Here is a 23,132-nt window from a genome sequence, read left to right on the forward strand (position 1 = left end):
ACTAAAGAAAAACCCTGGAATGAGTAGGTGTGTCCAAATTTCTGACTGGTACTGTATGTCTGTAAATGAGTTTGATTCAGCTATGAAGCCTATTGATTATTTTTTGATGAATAAATAAAACAAAAATGTTTTTTTTAGTTTCTGTAATACTAGCCACCTGGCCATTTTATAAAGATGGCTTTAGCTAGCCAGCTAGATAGGTTCCCAATCTCCCATCCTCATAACTCCTTACCAAGCCATTTCAGGCTATCAGTCAAGTTAGAGTAGCTTGTCTAACTATCTTAGCTGGCAAGATTGTTTGACTTTAGAAGAGACAAAAATTGATTTAATTATTGGGTTATGATACTACATCCCAGTGGCAGTTGTACTAAACTCCTAAGGCATAAAAGTTCTTAAAGAATCAATGTGGATTATTGGTTAAAATGTCAAGATTGCAGAGAAACACTGTTTCAGATGTTTGAAAAATGCAACATTTACTGATATTTGGACCTCCCTCCATCCTCATGTACTTCTTGCCCCTTCTAAAATAATGGGTGGATGACTCCCCTGTTCATCATCACCATGTCATGCTTCTTTCCCATCTCACCAACAGGCAAGCATGCATTTTACCAGCTTAGAGAAGAATATCAAGAGGACTTGAGAACCCAATTTACAGTAGACAAAACAAAGCCAACATTCCAGATGTCTTTGAAATTCTTCCTCGTACCTTCTAACGTGTGCCGTTAGCATTTCTACAGCTAGAGGGCAGCAGAGTACCATGTACAGTTTTGAGAAAGTTCTCAATAGTTGGTCGGACTACCTATTTTAATTTTTCAATATTATCTGAAAGAACAAGATATTCTTCAATCTCAACTAAAACATTCTAAAAGTTATACAATTGAGACCTGAGGTAAAACAATGAATAGTGTCTGAGGCCATGGTCCACTACTTCCAACTTTACAGAAAATCACTACAGCCACCAACCATGACAGCTTAATATTTTGCAATTGTAAAGTTACTACCTCATGACCATTTCCCGCTCCCCACTCCCATCTTTCACCAGTTACTGCATGAGTTCACCCAAGCACGGGACAAGAATTTCAAGAATGGTCATTCTCTAAAGCCCTCACAAAAGCCCCACCCCGAGCAGTGCACTCCCAGTGTGTGTGCTGCTTGGACTGACAGAGGGGCCAGAGATGATCCCCATGCATTTAAAAGGTTGATTTGTTTGTTCTCCACAGAATGGCGACAAATGCAGGTCACGACCTGGGAACAATGACCTGCCAGTCTTGCTGAGAGGATAAGAAAGCCTTGTCTCTACTCCCTTTCTTCTGCTGTAGTCAACTGTAAAATACCTTTAAAAATAATGTAGTCATATCTCCTAATGAAGCCTGGATTGCACCTTCCCACATATGGTGTCATCTCTTTAACACAAGGGATCAATCATGTCCTTTCCCCCTGAGACCTTGGAGGACCTGTCCTGCGGTGCTTTGGTGTCAGGTGCTGGACACATGATCAATAGGCTTCAGCAGGAAAATACTGGCCCACTCATCCCCCATTAAATATGGGGGGCTGATATTGACACAGCTGCTTTGGCCAGACAATAAAATAATAAGTAGGATGAATGAGGTCACACTGAGAGGATCATAAAGCATTCACGCACCACTGAGGTCAATCCTTTCAACTTCCTCATACAACTAAACACTCTCCAAAGTTGCTTATTTTGTGTACCTAAATAGATTAGAAGAGACAGATGTGATCAGCAGTATGATTTACAGAGACAATAAGCATGTGAGATTAACTAAGGATAACTTTATTTCATTTTAGCAGGGTTTTTAGTCTCAGCAAAGTACAGATGTGTACATACAGAGAGGTAGCGGCAGTATTTCTTCTCAACCCCCCCCACTCCAAAACGCCTGGAGGAGGCACACAGCCAAAGGCCTCTTCTTCATTCCATATGGCAACAGCCTTGGACACCTTCAGAAATAATCCCTCGGACAGTGCAAATCATCACAGTGTAGCTAAACAGATCGATTGTCAATACAGCTCACCTGTAGAAAGACCATCATCATATAAACTTGCATAACAGAGGACAGTCCCCTCCAGCAGACAATATATAGGCACAACAGATGCTTAACAGGTACTGACTGTATGGTCATATAGCGTATTAATATGCTCCCACAGGTGCACATAGCAAATACAAAGGTAGGCAACACAAAAATAAATGTTAATTTTACATTAGATTGACTCGTATGTCCAATATTAACACTGTTTAGTTCTTGGAGGATATACCATAAACATAAATAGCTTCTTCTCACATTGTAACATGTTTCTGGTAAAAGTCATATTTCTATGAAATACAGAGATGAATCACTTTTAAACAAAAGTAAGGAATGTGTTTGTTACTATAATGCAAAAAAATTGATTATTGACGATTTAAACAATAATCTCAGGAGTAACAGAGCAGTCCCAGTAGTTAGTGGAAAAGCCCAACTAAAAATACACAGTAGAACCTTGATTTGAGAACGGTGATCTAACCAGTCTTTATAAAAGTTCTACTGTATCTTATTTTAATAAAGGCAGGGTTGAATACTGCAATAAGTCAGGAGTCGTAAACCTGAAAACAGAAGTGATAAAACAGAGATGTGTTCTGTAGACCACGCTAACATTATGGATGGATTACTATTCCTTATTCAAGTTAAAAAAACATACAAAAAAGCATCTGTATAAAGAAGAATCCCTCATACAAATTTCCCTAAAAACATATTGCCTTTCATTCAGCCATTTCTTCATATATTCAAAAGTAAATAAATAGCTAATATTTCACTCAAATCAATGTAAGGCCTTACACTCTGCCTGACTTCATTACAAAATTGAATTGATGTTCTAATGCACAATACAAAAATGAATGTTTCAAATGAAATTTGTTGCTATCAGACTTGATAAGCGGATTAACATATTTGATTAAAGATATCAAATGTAGTGTGGGATTAATACATTGATACATTTCAATAAGGCATAAGAGGTTACAGAATGCTGTCCTTCACAGTGCATTACACGGTGAATAATTGGATTCCCTTTACACCTCTTTGCTGGATCATTCATAAGATGTAAGAAGACACATGCAATGATTATCTACAAACTTAGAAATTGTGCTGATAATTAAACTATTGCTAAATTATAATCAATAATTTACAAGACATTGAAATTAATCAATAACTATTATCTAGCCATTCCCTCTCAATCTATGTACTGTAAAAGGAAAAGCAAACACACATCACTATGCTATTTGACCGGTTTTCCAAAAGCACGTCGTGACCTGAAAGTGGTCTCTCTGAATAGGAGTCAGTCCACTTGGTCCTTGTGTAGTTTTAGTAACATTCTCTTTATTGTGTTGGTTCACAAAGAGTATGTTGACAGGATGTTGTCTTGACTAGAGGAGCGTTTATAGCCAGATGAAGAGCGGAAGTAGGTCTCTCCGTCCGTGCTGATGTCATCCTCATCATCATCGTCGTCCAGAGGAGCAGAGTTGGTCTTACGCCTTCAGGGAGGAGAAACTAGTGTTATTCTGGGTGGAGGGCTGGGTGAGGTAGTTTACACAGTATGAAAGAGTTACCGTTTGATAGAAAGTGGGCTAAAGCCTAAACACATTGCATTTTACCATGTTCATGTTAGACTACATTGCTCAGGAAGGTGTGATTAATACCTTAGGACAGTGGTAGGGAATGTGTTCTGATCAATTATAGTGGGTTCACATAATGTGTGTGCAACTGTGAAACTTCATAAACATGTGCTTTACACTGTGGAATTTCTTGGTGCCATGCGGTTAGCTTCAGCTGGCTAGAGCTGCATTATAATTAACTAGGTGAACAAATGCCAAAGCAGAATGAGCATGTTCTTAGCATCTTCTGTTAGCCGTGTGTATTTAGCATTTTTACCTCATCTCGCTACGCAGGGATTTGAGCTGGCTCTGGAGCTGCTCGTTGGCCTCCTGCTGTTCATCCAGGTCTCTCTGCAGCTTCTTCTTGCCGTGTTCCAGCCGGTCAATCTCCTCCTCCGCCTCGTCCATCTGCCTCTTCAGGGCCTTCAGACGCAGGTTCAGCTGCAAGAGGAACACCGAGGGTTAAAACAGGTTGTGTGTGTGTGTGTGTGTGTGTGTGTGTGTGTGTGTGTGTGTGTGTGTGTGTGTGTGTGTGTGTGTGTGTGTGTGTGTGTGTGTGTGTATATATATATATATATATATATATATGTTGCATCCTGACCTGGTCCTTCTGATCCTGCAGTGAGTGGTGCTCTTCATCAACTTGCATCATCATCTCCTTCACCTTCCTCTCCAGCCTCCGGTTCACCAGCTGCAGGTTGGCACGGTCCCTAGAAAACACAGCATCATGGGTAAGACTACCGATCTGCTACATGTCACATACTGTAGCAGTACATAAAACACTCTGGAAACCACAAGGTAATTGGCCATATGCCACACACTGCATGCATCTACACATAGTATGCAGTATAACCTAAAGAATGCAAAACTAAAATAACCAACCCAAAGAACCAAGGTTAAGTGCAATGTGACCTAATTAGAGCCAGACAGCTTCTGTAATGAGTCTGTAGGCAGCACTGGTCCCTATAGCAGGACCTCTCTTCTCCCTCCAACCCCTACCCCAATCCCACCTCTCCCTAGGAACCCAAACCAACCCCAACCCTAACCATACCGCTCCTCTCCCTCCAGCCTCTCCTCCAGCTCCTGGATCCGGCTCTCCAGCTGGCTCACCAGGCCCTCCTTGCTAGACTTCTGGGAGCCCTCCTGATGGGCTATTCTACTCTTCAGGTCCTTATTCTGTTAGAAACAGTGTGAGAAACAACTTTGATACACAGTCTTAGTTCTACTTTATTAGGTAATGTTTTGGTCAACAAGAACATTTTCAGAGCAGGAGTATAGAGATGGAGACAGAGAAGGACAGATAGAAGACAGAGATGGATTAGATGAGTGCATGTTTTGGTATGTTTTGGTAATGGACTTTTCACAGATAGACTGCTGTTGTTTCCTCCCAAACAGGAAGGGAAGAAGGAGCGGGAAGAACAGGGCCGTGTGTACCTGTCTCTCCAGAGTCATCTTGTCACATTCCAGGTCCTGTCTGCCTGCCCTCTCCTGCAGGAGTTCATTCCTCATCTGCTCCACCTGTCAATCAGAGCAGAGACCTTCATCTCAATAGTTACACAACCTGAGAACACAATTATTATGAGAGGCTGCTCATGTGTCGGTAGGAAGACCCCTTCCTGTATGTGTAGGTATGCAGTTGTTGTAGTGTCTTACTCAAGGTGGAAGGAGCCTTCCTGTAGCTAATTGGGGGTTTGGATATTCTTAGTTCGGTTGCATTCCCCTGAACTGATCTCACGTCAGCTCTCAGTAATCTACATTCAGATAGACTCATATTTAGATTAACCTATCATAGCTAGTGCTGGGAATGCACTGAAGCCTCTCAATTCCTCAGGGAGTTGAACTTCTTCCAAAAGCCAGACAGAGAAAAATGTAAATGTTAGCTTTTAAGCTTGACTATTTCTGTGAAAGATTAGAAACTGAGAATAATAAACAACCTTTGACTCAAACTTACAAACTCAAACTGTCAAACTACTTCATTGTCTCAGAGAGAAAGAGAGAATGAGAGAGTGAGAGAGAGCGGGAGAGACAGACAGACTAGTTCACGAGAAGGGAATACAGATGTGGATGGAAAAAAGACAACTAATCAACAATTGTTTTTGCGAGTGAAGCTTAGTATGGGTGATATTTTATGCCAATTAGTGTGTGAAGGTGGGCTGCTCTGATGAACGATGGGCCACATAACTGGTGTGCCCAGTTCAGTGCTTGAGGGAGCTGATTCAGCAGACTGGAACATACAGCAGAAACTAATCTGCTTTGTGAGAGACGGCGGGAGGAGAGAGGAGAGATTACTCTCATTTAGACAGGAGAAGAGCACCTGGTGCCAGGAGAGACGCAGGTGTTCTTCCAGCCGCCCCTGCCCCCTCCCCCACTCCAAGCCATCATGGCCATGGAGACCCCACTCTCTCCATCCCCCTCTCCCCCTGACCACCACCACCACATCCTCCTATCCTAACCTCATCCACTTCACTAGGACTGTACACCACTCCACTGTTGCCTTGGCAACTCACCTTGGCCCAGTGTTGCGGTAATGCCACTTTGTCTAGTGCTACTCTTTTCTCTGTGCCAGGAGTTTCTTGCCTTTAAGGAAATGTAAGTACTTGTTCATTCCTTCTAGGCCTCTCATACTTTTGTTCAGGTCTTTACATTTTCATCCATTTCAATGTTGGAGGACTGTGCAGACTTAGCCCTTTAATCTTACCATAGCGGCACAATGAACCTGACTGTAAAATAAAAATGGTCCCATCTTTGTTAGACATGAAGAATGCATCATGATTGCATTGGCAGTATGTAAATCAATGAGAGCACAGTGAATTGCAGAGGTATTGCAACAGGCTAGATCCTTGGAGGTAAATGCCCTTAGCACGTGTTGAATAATACAAACACATCCTAGAAGAAAAAGCTTGTCCTGTACATGAATTGTATCTGGAATAATGTCACTTCCTCATGAAAGAGCACCAGTCCAACAGTCTCCTGATCTGAGTTAGCAACGCTTTCTGACAACAACTCTTTCTCCAGGAAGCATGTACTCTGATCTCAATCGGAGTTTATAATGGCAACATCAGCAGGTTTATCAGAGGGGAAGGAAAGCTGCAGTGTTGAGGTCTGACTCCCTCAGGATGTGAGAACTATGATCAGCCACAAGAAATGGATTTGTCCCTGAGACGCAGTCACAGCTAAGTGAACTCCATTGCCGTAAACTTGATACATTTGGCAGTGTGCATATTTTGGCTGAAGTGGTGCATTAAAAGGGGTATTTTGTGACTGATGCATGAGAATTGGATTGGCGCTTTTACACCGAGCAGGCAGCCTGCCAAATTGAACGATTATGCAAGATCCTCTTACATGGCAATAACCCCTCTGCTCTCTCCAGAACACAAATGAACTGGGATAGTGGGATTTTTGGGTGGCTGTTCCACACACACACGCAATGAAGAATGGCTTGGTGTGTAGGTCTGTGTGTGTGGGTATTTGAGCTGCCGATGGCGGGAAGGGATGGCAGACAAGCACAAAGAACTGATAAGGGGTGTAAGCTTAGATGTCACATTATGCCAAGCTGCTCTGGAATGACTGTACTTGAAATGCTTTCTGTCTTTTGCAGATGATAATGAAGTTCATGAAGTTTAGGAATTCTCACTCCCGGTCACAATAGAGTCAGAGACAAATTGGTGAACCATGGTTAATGAATGTTAGAATGCCCCACTGACTGGAGGTCAGTTAGAGTGGTCAGGGACTCACCTGTTCTCTGCCTCGGTCTATCCTGACAATCAGCAGGTCTCCACTTTGCTTTTCCTCATCCAGATCCAGCTCCAGCTGATTGATCCTGTCCTGCAGTACACAGCATCAACATTGACATGGTAATACCAATGACATTAATATTTGACCTTGCTGTAAACATGGGGTTGCTTTTCTGAATGGCAGCTTTAGATTTCCTTCTGCCGTGTTTGCCATCACACCACAGTCAACACCAGAGGCCTGCAGTACACATGACTTGTGTCTATAACAAACTCAGGAAAGATCCCAGCTAGCACATTTGGTTCCTTGGAAGTTGTGGGATTGTATGTTTTTGATTTCACATTGGTTATGGGAAGCAATACATTTCCTGACCGATAAAACTGAAAGTTTTATTTAAACGTTTTGAGAACAGAAGTAAAAATGTTGCCTTTTCCGGGAACGTGCATTTTTTTGGTTGCAGGGAGGTTCTGAGAACGTTTTATTCTGGTTCCTTGAATTTTTTTCCTGGGAGAACAGAATTCATAGGTTATTTGGAGGTTTTTAAATAATTTCATAAAAATGTTCACTGAATCATTTAATAAGACTTTTAATAACATCTTATTTTGCTTTAACTCTTTAGCACAGATAGGACACACAGAAATGAATTTCCTTAGACATTAATCATGCAACCACATTTATTTTTTATAGTGACACGGCATCAGTGAGATTCGAACCTATAAATTGTTGCATCCCCAGTTAAAGGAAGGAGGTTCTTTTTAGTTATTGCAAAGAGAAACTCGACAGTATAAAGCATTAACATCATGGAAACGGTTTATTTCCAACATGACAACAGATACAACATAGCCAGTTCAATGAGGGCCTGCCAATTAAGCTATGCGCATCCAATCAGATACATTCTTCCAATATCACGCACTGAACATGTGCATACCATTTTAACCAGAAGCAGCATGTTATTATGCACATCTCTCAAACACTACAGATCCTCCCCTGTAACTTCAACTAGTTGAGAACCTTACTCTTGTCACGCCCTGACCGTAGATTGCTTTATATGTTTCTATTTTTTGTTTGGTCAGGGTGTGATGTGGGTGGGTATTCTATGTTTGCATGTCTAGGTTTTGTATTTCTATGTTTTGGCCGGGTATGGTTCTCAATCAGGGACAGCTGTCTTTCGTTGTCTCTGATTGAGAACCATACTTAGGTAGCCTGTTTTCCCACTGTTAGTTGTGGGTGGTTATTTTCTGTTTAGTGTTGGTTGCACATTGCAGAACTGTTTTGGCCATGTTTGTGTTATATTGTATTCAGTGTTCAGTCAGTTAAGCTAATAAAGATGAACACGTACCCCACTGCATTTTGGTCCAATGACTCCTCTTCTTCCGACGAAAGCCATGACAACTCTCTTATTTTAACTTTAACAATGTTTATTTTAACTCCTAAGTACATAACCAATTTACTGCGTTAACATTCCAGGATTCGTCAAAACAAGTTGTTACATATTTCTTTTCTTTGTTTCTTTTTCTTTTTAAAATGATTCCCAGTAGTCCTTTTACAAGTCCAGCTTCTGTGGTGGGCGTTTGTTACGGACAGGACAGGGTCTCAGAACAACATTCTGAGGCTTCCACCAAGGCGCATCTCAACTGTTTCAGCAGCTGTGCTCTGAGGCATATTGATCGCATTGTCCATCTCATTGTCCATATCAATGTCATCAACATCATAGTTCCAAGATCCTCCTACATAAAGAGAACCATCTCCCTGTGCAAGAGCATCACCTTGTCTCCTTGGCTTGATGTTCAACATCTGATTCACGTCTTTTCACACAGTTACCCTCAACATTAACCATGTATGTAGCAATAACCAGAACCTTATCACACCATTCAACCATATTTCTCCTCCCCTGTAATTCTTTACCAAGACCTCTTGAACAACAGAGAAGGATCTGACCTTCTGTGGTTTGCCACTGACCCCTCAGTCTGTTCACTCGGCGAGAACTATGGTTTAATCAGGGACAGCCGTGTACGAACCTGTCTCTTTAAGGACAGCTCTGCTGGCGTTTTGCGGGTTCTAGTATGTGGTGTGTTGTGGTAGCCATATAGGAAGTTAGCAACACAATACTGTAACGTCATACCACCTACTGCTCTGTTCTTAGCTAGTGACTTCTTAAGATTTTGCACTAGCCTTTCAGCTAACCCATTTGAAGCTGGCTGATATGCAGGTGGCGTGGTATGCTTGATACCATTCAATTTTAAGTACGTTTTCATTTCACAGGAAGTGAATTGTGGGCCATTATCTGTGACTACTTCCTGGGGCAGACCATAGGAAGCAAACAGATTTCTGAGTACCTCAACAGTTTTAGCTGAAGTAGTACTCTGCATGTGTACAATTTCTGGCCATCTAGCATAAGCATCCATAACAATCAAAAACAATTGCTTGTGGTCTTCTGCAAGGTCTAAGTCACATATGTCAGAGTCAAGGCCCGCGGGCCACATCCGGCCCGCGAGAAGGTTTTTTACGGCCCCTGGGATGATCTTGATTTATTATTAGAACCGGCCCGCAGACCGCAGCAAGCCGGCAGCCCGCAGATCTTTTACACGCACCAATACTACATTTCCCACAATGCAACGGTGACGCACCGAGCAGTAGGCTGCTTCATTTCAATATTTATTGGCACAGCAGTTGTCAGCATCACAGTAAAATTAACTTTCAGATACCCATCAAAAATGGCAAAACGGAAGGTGGACACTGAGAACCGGGGTTTCAAACAAGGTGGGAGTCGGAGTATTTGTTCACGGAGGTAGCTGGAAAACCTGTGTGTCTTCTGTGTGGAGAAAGTGTGGCGGTACTGAAAGAGTATAATCTGAGACGACATTATGAAACGAAACACGCGGACAAAAACAAGAATATGGACATGGAACAAAGGCTACAAAAGGCAGAGGAATTAAAACGAGGCCTCAAATCTCGACAGGCTCTGTTCAAAAAAGCCAAATCACAAGGCCAGGCTGCTGTCAAGGCCAGTTTTATTTTGGCAGAAGAGATCGCTAAATCAGCCCGGCCATTTACGGAGGGGGATTTCATCAAAAACTGCATGATTAAAGTTTGTGACGAAGTTTGCCCAGAAAAAAGGCAACTCTTTTTAAATGTGAGTCTGAGCAGAAACACCATTGCCGAGAGAGTAGACCAGTTGTCCATCAATCTAAAAGAGCAGCTTGTGAAAAAGGGAAAAGATTTCATTGCATATTCCTTGGCTGTGGATGAGAGCACCGACATTTCTGACATTGCCCAGTTGTCAATTTTCATCCGCGGAGTGGACTCCAGCCTAAGCGTGACAGAGGAGTTTTTGGCTTTACGTCCTATGCATGGCACAACTACGGGGCATGATTTGTATGAAGAGGTGTCAAGATGTGTAAATGAGATGGAGCTGCCTTGGGAAAAACTCGTGGGTTTGACAACCGACGGAGCACCTGCGATGTGTGGACACAGGAGCGGACTGGTGGCGAAGATACGGGAAAAGATGCAAGAGGAAAACGCGACAGGTGAGCTGACAGCTTATCATTGTATCATACACCAGGAAGCGTTGTGCGGTAAAGCCTTGAAAATGGAGCATGTAATGAGCATCATCACGCGCACAGTTAACTTTATCAGAGCCAAAGGTTTGAATCACCGCCAGTTCAAGGCATTTCTGACGGAGTTAGAAACGGAGCATGGTGATTTGCCTTATCACACAGAGGTGCGATGGCTAAGCCAGGGAAAGGTGCTTCAAAGATGTTTCGAGCTTCGTGAGGAGATTTGTCTGTTCTTGGACAGCAAAGGGAAAGACACAACACAACTCCGAGACAAAATGTTTCTGTGTGAAATGGCTTTTCTGTGTGACATTACGAGTCATCTGAATGCAATGAACTTGCAGCTGCAGGGTCGGGATCGTGTCATCTCTGATATGTACAGTACAGTGAAGGCATTTAAAACCAAACTGACTCTGTGGGAGACGCAGATGCGGAAAGAAAATTTGAGCCACTTTCCCAGCTGCCAGACCATGAAAGAGAAGCTCTCTACCAGTGCGTTCCCGAGCGCACAGTTGGCTGATAAAATAGGTATGCTTGCCGCTGACTTTCGACGCCGATTTGCTGACTTTGAAGCACAAAAAGCAGGTTGGAACTGCTCGGTAACCCATTTGCTGTTGACGTGGAAAGCTCACCACCAAACCTCCAAATGGAGTTGATTGACCTCCAATGCAATGATGCACTGAGGGCAAAATATGCGGCAGTGGGTGCTGCGGAGTTCGCCCGTTTCCTCCCGACACAATGCCCCAGCTGCGCATCCAGGCTGCTCAAACGTTGTCTATGTTTGGCAGCACATACCTGTGTGAACAACTGTTTTCTTTGATGAACTTGAACAAAACATCACACAGAAGTCGACTTACTGCTGAACACCTCCACTCAATTCTGAGGATTTCCTCAGCTCAGAGCCTTACCCCGAACATTGATGAACTTGTGGAAAAGATGGGACACCACCAAGTATCACCCTCAACCTCAAACAAGTGAACATTACTGTGCAATCACATATTTAGAGTTTTTACTCAGTTCAAGTTTAAAAGTTAAAGTTTAATATTTGTTTTCACTGCATGTTACTTCTCCTTAAACAAAGTGTTGTTTTTGATTAATAGATTTTTGCACTTTATTTTATTGTATTTCAATCCAATTATATTTTAAAAATATTTCAGTTGAGTGGATGATAGAAAATTGCTATTATTGTTTTTTTCTTTGAAGTAAATTTAGCCCACTTTTGCTAAAATAGAAAATATAGGCTACTGATGGTGCCTTGAATACCGGTTTCTTTCATTTAATGTTCATGTTATGGGGATTTTTATATAAAGGAAATTTGTCTTTTGTGTCTGTTGAAAATTAAAGATTACTGACAGAGCCATAAGAAAATATTGCTTTATTTATCTGATCATATTGGAATATATTTGTTAGGTTTTCAGTAGGTTCAATTAGGTTCACTAGACTATATGCGTCATTTAAAAATTTTTCAATGAACATTCGAACAGTCCGGCCCTCGGCTTGTAGCTAAATTTTTTATTTGGCCCTCCGTCCATTTGACTTTGACACCCCTGGTCTAAGTGAATTCTCTCCCATTGACCTGATGCCCATTGCCATGTACTGGCAATTTTGCAGGCATGCTACACTTCTGCTTGCATATGTCACAGAGACTTACTTCAGTTTCAATATTTTCATCAAGAGTGGGCCACCAGAGAAGACTTCCAGCTAAGGATTTCATCTTAACTACACCCCAATCACTCATGTAGTTCTGCCAATAGTCTGCTTTGCAGGCTTTGTGGAATCACCACCCTGAAACCCCAAAGAATACAATCATCCTCAGTGGTAAGTTCAAACTTTCTTTTGACATAAGGTTTAAAGACTTCATCTGGTCATGGTTTGGCCAACCTGACATTACATACTGCTTAACCATTTTCACTCTATACACTGGATTTGGTGTAGGACCCCCACAATCACCCAGTGGGAGTCTGGACAACGCATCTGCATTGCCATGCTGCCATGTTTCTAAAATAAAAGACCATCGCTGCATTCTAGCTGCTGCAAGTGTTGGGACACCTGTCTTAGGACCAAGAATCATAAGAAGAGGCTCAGTCTGTCAGCATGGTACATTTCCTACCATACAGATACTCATGAAATTTCATGAAACTCCAAACACCAGTCCTAGTGCTATTTTCTCTATTTGAGAATAGTTCCTTTCTGTTTGGGAAGCATCCTAGAGGCAATTGCTATAGGTTTCTCAGAACCATCCTTCATTTAGTGAGACATCACAGCACCTACACTTACCGCTGAAGCATTTACAGGCTAGTATGAGCTGTATCTCCGGGTTGTAGTGAACTAACACCTGGCTAGTAAGTAAACTCAGCAAAAAAAGAAACATCCTCACTGTCAACTGCGTTTATTTTCAGCAAACATGTGTAAATATTTGTATGAACATAACACGATTCAACAACTGAGACATAAACAGAACAAGTTCCACAGACATGTAACTAACAGAAATTGAATAATGTATCCCTGAACAAAGGGGAGGTCAAAATCAAAAGTAACAGTCAGTATCTGGTGTGCCCACCAGCTGCATTAAGTACTGCAGTGCATCTCCTCATGGACTGCACCAGATATGCCAGTTCTTGCTGTGAGATGTTAACCCACCCTTCCACCAAGGCACATGCAAGTTCCCGGACATTTCTGGTGGGAATGGCCCTCACCCTCACCCTCCGATCCAACAGGTCCCAGACGTGCTCAATGGGATTGAGATCCGGGCTCTTCTCTGGCCATGGCAGAACACTGATATTCCTGACTTGCAGGAAATCACGCACAGAACGAGCAGTATGGCTGTTGGCATTGTCGTGCTGGAGGGTCATGTCAGAATGAGCCTGCAGGAAGGGTACCACACAAGGGAGGAGGATGTCTTCCCTGTAATGCACAGTGTTGAGATTGTCTGCAATGACAACAAGCACAGTCAGATGATGCTGTGACACACCGCCCCAGACCATGACGGACCATCCACCTCCAAATCGATCCCACTCCAGAGTACAGGCCTTGGTGTAACGCTCATTCCTTCGACAATAAACGCGAATCCGACCATCACCCCTGGTGAGACACAACCGCGACTCATCAGTGAAGAGCACTTTTTGACAGTCCTGTCTGGTCCAGTGACCATGGGTTTGTGCCCATAGGCAACGTTGTTGCCGGTGATGTCTGGTGAGGACCTGCCTTACAACAGGCCTACAAGCCCTCAGTCCAGCCTCTCTCAGCCTATTGTAGACAGTCTGAGCACTGATGGAGGGATTGTGCGTTCCTGGTGTAACTCGGGCAGTTGTTGGTGCCATCCTGTACCTGTCCCGCAGGTGTGATGTTCGGATGTACCGATCCTGTGCCGGTGTGGTTACACGTGGTCTGCCACTGCGAGGACGATCAGCTGTCCATCCCGTCTCCCATTAGCGCTGTCTTAGGCATCTCACAGTACAGACATGGCAATTTATTGCCCTGGCCACATCTGCAGTCCTCGTGCCTCCTTGCAGCATGCCTAAGGCATATTTACGCAGATGAGCAGGGACCCTGGGCGTCTTTCTTTTGGTAGAAAGGCCTCTTTAGTGTCCAAAGTTTTCATAACTGTAAACTTAATTGCCTACCGTCTGTAAGCTGTTAGTGTCTTAATGACCGTTCCACAGGCGCATGTTCATACATTTTTTATGGTCCTGAAAAAGGGCCGTTTCTTTTTTTTTGCTGAGTTTAGATGTCTCTTAGCTTCCTCAAAAGTACTTTGGCTTTTCTGTGACCATTCCCATTTGACACCTTTCTGCAGTAGAGCAGTCACAGCCTTAACTATGGTAGACAGATTTTGAATTAATTTTCCATAATAGTTAAGTAACAAAAGAAAAGACCTGAGCTCAGTGGTGTTTGTAGGAATGGGAGCCTAATAGCTTCAGTTGTCTGTTTCATGGGGTGCATCCCCTCTGAATCTATCACATGACCTAGATAGGCTATGCTGTTCTGGAAGAAATAACTCTTTTAACCTTCAGATTTCAGACTTTTTAGCACTTCTTCAAGATTTCTCATGTGCTCTACTGTGTTACGCCCTGTGATAAGTATATCATCAAGATAGTAGATTACCCCATTTATACCTTGTAGGATCAGATCCATTATTTTCTGAAAAATAGCTCGAGCACAGGCAACACCATAAGGAAGCCTGTTGACCTTAAACAACCCCTTATGCATATTCATGGTGAGATTGTGTTTAGAGCTCACCTCTAGTTGTCCTGGATGGTATGCCTGTGACAAATCCAGCTTTGTGAACTTCTCACCCCGTCAGCTTGGTGAACGAGTCCTGCGTTTTTGGTAACGGATACTGATCTACTTCCAGCCACGGATTGATAGTTATCTGTATTGTCTGTTTTCGGTATACACACACAACTGGAGCAGCCCATTCACTGTAGTTAACTAGAGTAAGGACCCCTTCTGACTCCAATTTGACAAGCTGTTTTTCAACAGCTTCTCTAAATGCAGAGACTTTCCCTTTTAGAACTTGTGACTCTTTACTGTACGTTTTTAAACACAAAGTTTGCAGGTGTTATGTTCCCCAGTTTCCGTGTTGTTGTGTGTTTGTACAGTTGAAGTCAGAAGTTTACACACACTTAGGTTGGAGTCATTAAAACTCGTTTTTCACCAACTCCACAAATTTCTTGTTAACACACTATAGTTTTGGCATGTCGGTTAGGACATCTACTTGTGCATGACACAAGTAATTTTTCCAACAATTGTTAACAGACAGATTATTTCACTTTTAATTCACTGTATCACAATTCCAGTGGGTCAGAAGTTTACATACACTAAGTTGACTGTGCCTTTAAACAGCTTGTAAAATTCCATAAAATGATGCCATGGCTTTAGAAGCTTCTGATAGGCTAATTGACATAATTTGAGTCAATTGGAGCTGTACCTGTGGATGTATTTCAAGGCCTACCTTCAAACTCACTGCCTCTTTGCTTGACATCATGGGAAAATCAAATGAAAACAGCCAAGACCTCCACAAGTCTGGTTCATCCTTGGGAGCAATTTCCAAACGCCTGAAGGTACCACGTTCATCTGTACAAAAAATAGTACACAAGTATAAACACCATGGGACCACGCAGCCGTCATACCGCTCAGGAAGGAGACGCGTTCTGTCTCCTAGAGAGTGCGAATCAATCCCAGAATCGCAGAACAACAGTAAAGGACCTTGTGAAAATGCTGGAGGAAACAGGTACAAAAGTATCTATATCCACAGTAAAACAAGTTCTATATCGACAACCTGAAAGGCCGCTCAGTAAGGAAGAAGCCACTGCTCCAAAACCGCCATAAAAAAGCCAGACTACAGTTTGCAACTGCACATGGGGACAAAGATCGTACTTTTTGGAGAAATGTTCTCTGGTCTGATGAAACAAAAATAGAACTGTTTGGCCATAATGACCATCGTTATGTTTGGAGGAAAAAGAGGGAGGCTTGCAAGCCAAGGAACACAATCCCAACCGTGAAGCACGGGGGTGTTAGCATCATGTTGTGGGGGTGCTTTGCTGCAGGAGGGACTGGTGCACTTAACAAAATAGATGGCCTCATGAGAAAGGAAAATGATGTGGATATATTGAAGCAAAATCTCAAGACATCAGTCAGGAAGTCGAAAATGGGTCTTTCAAATGGACAATGACCCCAAGCATACTTCCAAAGTTGTGTCAAAATGGCTTAAGGACAACAAAGTCAAGCTATTGGAGTGGCCATCACAAAGCCCTGACCTCAATCCTATAGAACATTTGTGGGCAGAACTGAAAAAGCGTGTGTGAGCAAGGAGGATTTACAAACCTGACTCAGTTACACCAGCTCTGTCAGGAGGAATGTGACAAAATTCACCCAACTTATTGTGGGCAGCTTGTGGAAGGCTACCTGAAAGGTTTGACAAAAGGTAAACAATGTAAAGGCAATGCTACCAAATACTAACTGAGTGTATGTAAACTTCTGACCCACTGGGAATGCTATGAAAGAAATAAAAGCTGAAATAAATAACTTTCTACTATTATTCTGACTTTTCACATTCTTAAATAAAGTGGTGATCCTAACTGACCTAAAACAGGGAATTTATACTAGGATTAAATGTCAGGAATTGTGAAAAACTGAGTTAAAATGTATTTGGCTAAGGTGTATGTAAACTTCCGACTTCAACTGTATGTGTTTGTACGTGTGTGTGCATTTCAGGTTGGCTTCCTGGATTCCAAAGCAGCTGATATGTCGGCTCATCACTAATTGGAGCTCTGACCCCGCCCTCTCGTCAGGGGAAACAGCTGACTGCAATTACCGACTCTTTCTGCAGCTTTAAAAGCCAGTGTTCCTTGTGTTATGAGAGAGATGTCTTGTGTTGGTCTGGTAAATTTGTTGAAAATGGTTTTGAGCTGTTCCTGTAGAGGTATATGTGTATACCATAGTACCTAGTGTTTTTGGTTTATTGAAATTGTTCAATACGTTTGAATTATTCTGTTCATTTGTTCCCAGGGGGGGAAGGGGAAGGCACCTTGGTAGTTTTTAGGCAAGAGGCCTGCAGGCATACATATACCCGTAGTATTTACTCTCTCTGCACACTAGGTAAGACCTGGCCGGACCACCCCGCTGTATTTTGGTTAGTGCGCCAGGTGGTGCTAAGAATAGGTAACCAGTGGGTAGGCAGGTAAGGTAGGAGAGGGAACTTTAACTTTTCTTTGGTTCCGTCCAGCCCCTTTTCCCCACCTTACCGTGTGAAGGAAGAATAAATTCCTTGTAAACGGTAATATTCTCTGCCTCTCATCCTTACCCGCACCTACAATCACGTACCTTTTTTCCCCACTCCACGGGGAGTTGAGTTGTAGCCGGGTGTTGTGTTCCCTCAAAGGTGTATGTAACAGCAGGGCTCAATTTCACCTTCTTGAACCTGCGGTTATACAACCTCTATCACAGAAACTGCTGCACCTGTATCAACTTCCATTTTGGGTCTCACATCTACCCTTACATACACAGTACGGTTTAGTAATGTCTTTACCTGTATTTAATGCAAACAGTTCAATTCCTTTTACGTTACCCAACTCAGTCAGTGGCAAACAGCCGATGTCCCTTTATCAGATTTCTGACTTATGTGAGATGTAATGCTCATCTCTATTGCAATGACGTTCTTGCCTCTCTCTCGCTGGTGTTCGTTGCCCTGGTGCTGATCATCGTTGCGCCTCTAGTCTTCCTGCAGTCGAAGTAAGGAGGCCTCTCTCCGTAGCATCCAGGTGCTTGTTCCATTTAGTTTGCTTCGTCATTGTTTTTTCTCACTTGACACTCCCAACATACCCTGGCTATGTGTTCTTCTTGCACTCCCGACATGCCCTGGCTATGTGTTCTTCTTGCACTCCCGACAGGCCCTGGCTATGTGTTCTTCTTGCACTCCCGACATGCCCTGGCTATGTGTTCTTCTTGCACTCCCGACATGCCCTGGCTATGTGTTCTTCTTGCACTCCCGACAGGCCCTGGCTATGTGTTCTTCTTGCACTCCCGACATGCCCTGGCTATGTGTTCTTCTTGCACTCCCGACAGGCCCTGGCTATGTGTTCTTCTTGCACTCCCGACATGCCCTGGCTATGTGTTCTTCTTGCACTCCCGACATGCCCTGGCTATGTGTTCTTCTTGCACTCCCGACATGCCCTGGCTATGTGTTCTTCTTGCACTCCCCACATGCCCTGGCTATGTGTTCTTCTTGCACTCCCCACATGCCCTGGCTATGTGTTCTTCTTGCACTCCCGACATGCCCTGGCTATGTGTTCTTCTTGCACTCCCGACATGCCCTGGCTATGTGTTCTTCTTGCTCTCCCGACATGCCCTGGCTATGTGTTCTTCTTCTGACAGGCCCTGGCTATGTGTTCTTCTTCCTCCCGACATGCCCTGGCTATGTGTTCTTCTTGCACTCCTGACATGCCCTGGCTATGTGTTCTTCTTGCACTCCCGACATGCCCTGGCTATGTGTTCTTCTTGCACTCCCCACATGCCCTGGCTATGTGTTCTTCTTGCACTCCCCACATGCCCTGGCTATGTGTTCTTCTTGCACTCCCCACATGCCCTGGCTATGTGTTCTTCTTGCACTCCCCACATGCCCTGGCTATGTGTTCTTCTTGCACTCCCCACATGCCCTGGCTATGTGTTCTTCTTGCACTCCCCACATGCCCTGGCTATGTGTTCTTCTTGCACTCCCCACATGCCCTGGCTATGTGTTCTTCTTGCACTCCCCACATGCCCTGGCTATGTGTTCTTCTTGCACTCCCCACATGCCCTGGCTATGTGTTCTTCTTGCACTCCCGACATGCCCTGGCTATGTGTTCTTCTTGCACTCCCGACATGCCCTGGCTATGTGTTCTTCTTGCACTCCCGACATGCCCTGGCTATGTGTTCTTCTTGCACTCCCGACATGCCCTGGCTATGTGTTCTTCTTGCACTCCCCACATGCCCTGGCTATGTGTTCTTCTTGCACTCCCCACATGCCCTGGCTATGTGTTCTTCTTGCACTCCCGACACTCAATCCTTGTAGCGGCACTCGTTTGGCTTGTGCCCCTTTCCCGCGCAATGGTAACATGGTTTACCTGTTTTTCTTCACGACTGCATTTTGCTTTAAAGGTATTTTGTGAGAACTGCTGTGCACTTTCTTTAAATCAAAAGTATTTTGTGTAATCTACGTTTAGTAAACGGTTTCTCAGCTCTGCACTTTAAACACCGCACACATCTATAACGTAACGACTCAAACTGACCAAATGTACATGTGGCTAATGCTTTTCTTAAACTAGCCAAGTATTCACTAATAGACTATCCCTTGAGTTGACTCCTTGACTGAAACTTTCATCTTTCAGTAATTCAATTTGTCCTCGGTACGTAGTGACTTTTCAACAGTGTGACCGACAATCTTTTTTTTTTTCACTTGGTTTCTGTGGAGCACAAGTCCATTAACAAATTGTGAGACTTTCTGCCAACAATAAGAAAAATGGCTTTTGACTTATCCTCGTAATAGAGCCCATTAACTTCAAATCTGTTCGACACTTTCCTCAGTGAAAATCCTCGGCCTTGCCGAACATCATCGGTGCTAGCTTTTCTACACAGACTGTCTCGACGGCCCTTGCACTTTCTTGCTCGCTCTTGTTCTCCTTCAGACAAAAACTCGCATCCCCGGTTAAAGGAAGCAGATTATTTTTAGTTATTGCAAAGAGAAACTTGACAGTATAAAATATTAACATCATGAAGACGGTTTATTTCTAACATGACAGCGGATACAACATAGCCGGTTCCAAGCTGAGTCCATCTGCACCCGCTCAAAGGTAGCACACTTGAATACCCTGGCCAACAACCAATGAGGGCCTGCCAATTAAACTAGGCGCATCCAATCAGATCCATATTTCCAATATCACACACTGAACATGTGCACATAATTTTAACCAGATGTGCATAATAACATGCTCCTTATCTCTCAAACTACAATCTTATGTTCTCTATCCATGGAATTAGTCCACTCAACAAGTACTGCCATTTCCACAGAATTTGTCTCTTAACGTTCTTTGAACTATTTAAGAACATGCCCAATGTCAAACCAGTTGGAGAATGTTCCTAGAACATTACAAACATTTTTATTGAATGTAACCATGTTTGAACTTTTAGGAAACATTCTGTTCAAGTAATGAAATCCCAAGAAAATGTTATTTTGTCAAATTCCTTAAATATGCCAGGAATGTTCTAAAACCAAGTAACTATCTTGCACCATTCCCAGAAAGTTGTTGTATGCAAAATAGCCATAGGACAACGCTGCTCTCACCAAGCTCTAAGAAACATATGGTTCTCAGAACGTTATGTGCTAGCTGGGAACTGTTCCTTTCTCAGGACTGGAGTACAAACAAACAGACGAAATGGAAGGACTAGCATAGACTGACTGAAGACCCAAAGATAACCAATTAATACAGCCCAAAAAGTCTCCATGAACACATGTATAGTTTAGAGACAATGTGAAATTAATAATTAAGATATACCTCCATGAGTTTGATCTGTCGGATTTTGTCATCCTTGGAGTGGGCTTTGGTCTCTGCCTCCACCTCCAGGTCATAGACTTTCTGTTCCAGGGCCTTCTCCTTGAGCACCGAATCATCCCTCTCCCTCTTACACTGCCTCAGGTCTTCTTCCACATGGCTCAGCTGCAGGACACACACCACACATACTTTTAAAACAGAATGGAAATGGAAAACAAGTTTTGTGAATGCCTCCTACTCATTTACCAGTACACCACAGCGAACAATAAACCACACGTATGTGTCATACTGTTACAGTAACATCCATACCTGTCATGCATGCTTTAGCAATGCAATTTCAGCAGTGGCCACAAGATGCCATCTGTTCCTTTAACAATAGTGACTTAAGAGAAACTTTCACAAACACTAGCCTGGTGAGTGAAGAAAATGAAAGAAGAAAATACATTTGTCTTTAGCATGTCTCAATGTGCATGCTTATAAGATGGATGTCTGGGGTTGGGACAGACTGGAGATCTGAAGCAGATGAAACAGTGACCTCATCACCAGGCTATAGAGGAGTGTGTCAGTCGGGAGGAGGATGTGGGGTCAGTCATTCCTGCTCTCACAACAATGACACTACATCCCCCTCTTCCTGTAGACCAGCTGGACAAAGATACATCAGCCTATCCCATCTGTGCATATACATTACACTGGGTAGACTACAACACAAAGATGAACCATTAGCAGCAAGTCCTCTCTCTTCTATAAAACAGACACATTTCTATGGAAAAAATGAGCATGTTATGGCTCACAATTCCAATGGTGTTTGAACTGTGTTGGACTGAGTCTGGCCACCTGTCTTTAACCTACTGTAGGAAATAGGTTATTTAATGACATTCTGCAGGGGTTAGTAACTCAGACACACAATGAGGGAGGACATTATTAGATCAAATAAACAATGCTTATCACATATTCAACAAAAACATTCCAAAGATTCCAAAGTGTTTAGTAGGTCAAACCATACCCAATGAGCAGTGGCCCTGGGTTATAACAACATTATGTGGTGCAGATCACAACTACTAAGGAGTTATAGTTAGATTGTGAAAATGAACCACAGTAATTGGAAAAATATTAGCTGGAGAATTACTAAATGAGGCAAAATACCATGAAGAACTTAACAGAGGCTCAATCCAAATGTCATAAGCCTACCTAGCTACAACTCCCTTAATGTATTAGAACAATGGATGTAATGTAAGATAGTCACAGCTAATAATTTGATATTGTTCAATTAAAAGATGTTCATAAATTCATCCTAGTGTCTGAAGTTCTAGATTGCTAAAACATTCTGATGCTTCACCAATAGAAAAACAATGACTCAGATGTATTTTACCACCCTCCACAGCTCCAACTCTAAACCACAGATATCTATGAAAATATACATTATCTAACCTCTTTAACCCTGTAATACCACCAGGCCACCAGGCATCTACAGCTGTGACCTTCTGGTCCAGTTCAGGGCAAAGGGGAAGTATAAGAGGGGAGAGGACACATTCCACAGCCATGGCCTCACTGTACAGACCCTGAGTGGGGGTTTACAACACACTGAGTCAGGACAATGGCTCATCCTCCACTGTCATGGGGAGCACTGGCCAACCCACCTCCTCCTGCAGGGACTTAGCAGCCAGACGGGACTTGTCCAGCTCCACACCCCGTTCCCTCAGCTGCCTCTGAAGCTCAGCCAGCTCCCGACGGTTCTTCTCCTTGTACACGTCTATCTGCTCCTGCAGCTCCTGGGTGGACGACTGAGAGGCCTCCACGATCTCACTCATCTACAGGGAGAGAGGGAGAAGGTATAGTTAGCCTTGCTAACAAACAAACATGCATGCACACATTGACACATGCATGTGGTGTGATATTTGATTGACTAAAACAAGGATGTCCGAAGGCCTTTAGTTGGTCCACTCACCTCCCTCTGTAGTTTCTCCACTGTGCGGTCCAGCAGACTCCTCTCGTCCTCTATCTCATTCTTAGTGTTCTTGAACTGTTCTTTTTGACTCCTCTCCTCCTTCAGCCTCTCCTCCAGCTCTCTGTGGTCATGGTTCAGCTTGGTCAAGTTCCTCTGTAACAGAAAGAGTTTAGAAAGATGGGTCAGAATGGTAAGGAGGACCAGCACTTATGCTTTATTATTCTCACCAGTAA

At 43.2% G+C, this 23,132-nt stretch overlaps 1 protein-coding gene across 1 annotated transcript in view; it reads right to left on the reverse strand.

The window, feature by feature from the left end:
- Positions 1 to 1,771: 1,771 nt before the first annotated feature.
- LOC118362434 (cingulin-like protein 1) overlaps positions 1,772 to 23,132 on the reverse strand; it is a 47,910-nt gene continuing 26,549 nt past the window's right edge. The window contains exons 11-19 of the mRNA XM_052481921.1: positions 22,900 to 23,052; positions 22,592 to 22,762; positions 20,958 to 21,119; positions 7,376 to 7,465; positions 5,075 to 5,158; positions 4,692 to 4,816; positions 4,242 to 4,350; positions 3,918 to 4,081; positions 1,772 to 3,520 (exon numbers count right to left, since the gene is read on the reverse strand). Of these exons, the coding sequence (XP_052337881.1) occupies positions 3,379 to 3,520; positions 3,918 to 4,081; positions 4,242 to 4,350; positions 4,692 to 4,816; positions 5,075 to 5,158; positions 7,376 to 7,465; positions 20,958 to 21,119; positions 22,592 to 22,762; positions 22,900 to 23,052 (1,200 nt within the window). The 3' untranslated portion in view covers positions 1,772 to 3,378. The remainder of the gene's footprint in view (positions 3,521 to 3,917; positions 4,082 to 4,241; positions 4,351 to 4,691; positions 4,817 to 5,074; positions 5,159 to 7,375; positions 7,466 to 20,957; positions 21,120 to 22,591; positions 22,763 to 22,899; positions 23,053 to 23,132) is intronic.

The sequence above is a fragment of the Oncorhynchus keta genome, chromosome 2, assembly GCF_023373465.1.
Source record: "Oncorhynchus keta strain PuntledgeMale-10-30-2019 chromosome 2, Oket_V2, whole genome shotgun sequence".
Classification (NCBI taxonomy): Eukaryota; Metazoa; Chordata; class Actinopteri; order Salmoniformes; family Salmonidae; genus Oncorhynchus; species Oncorhynchus keta.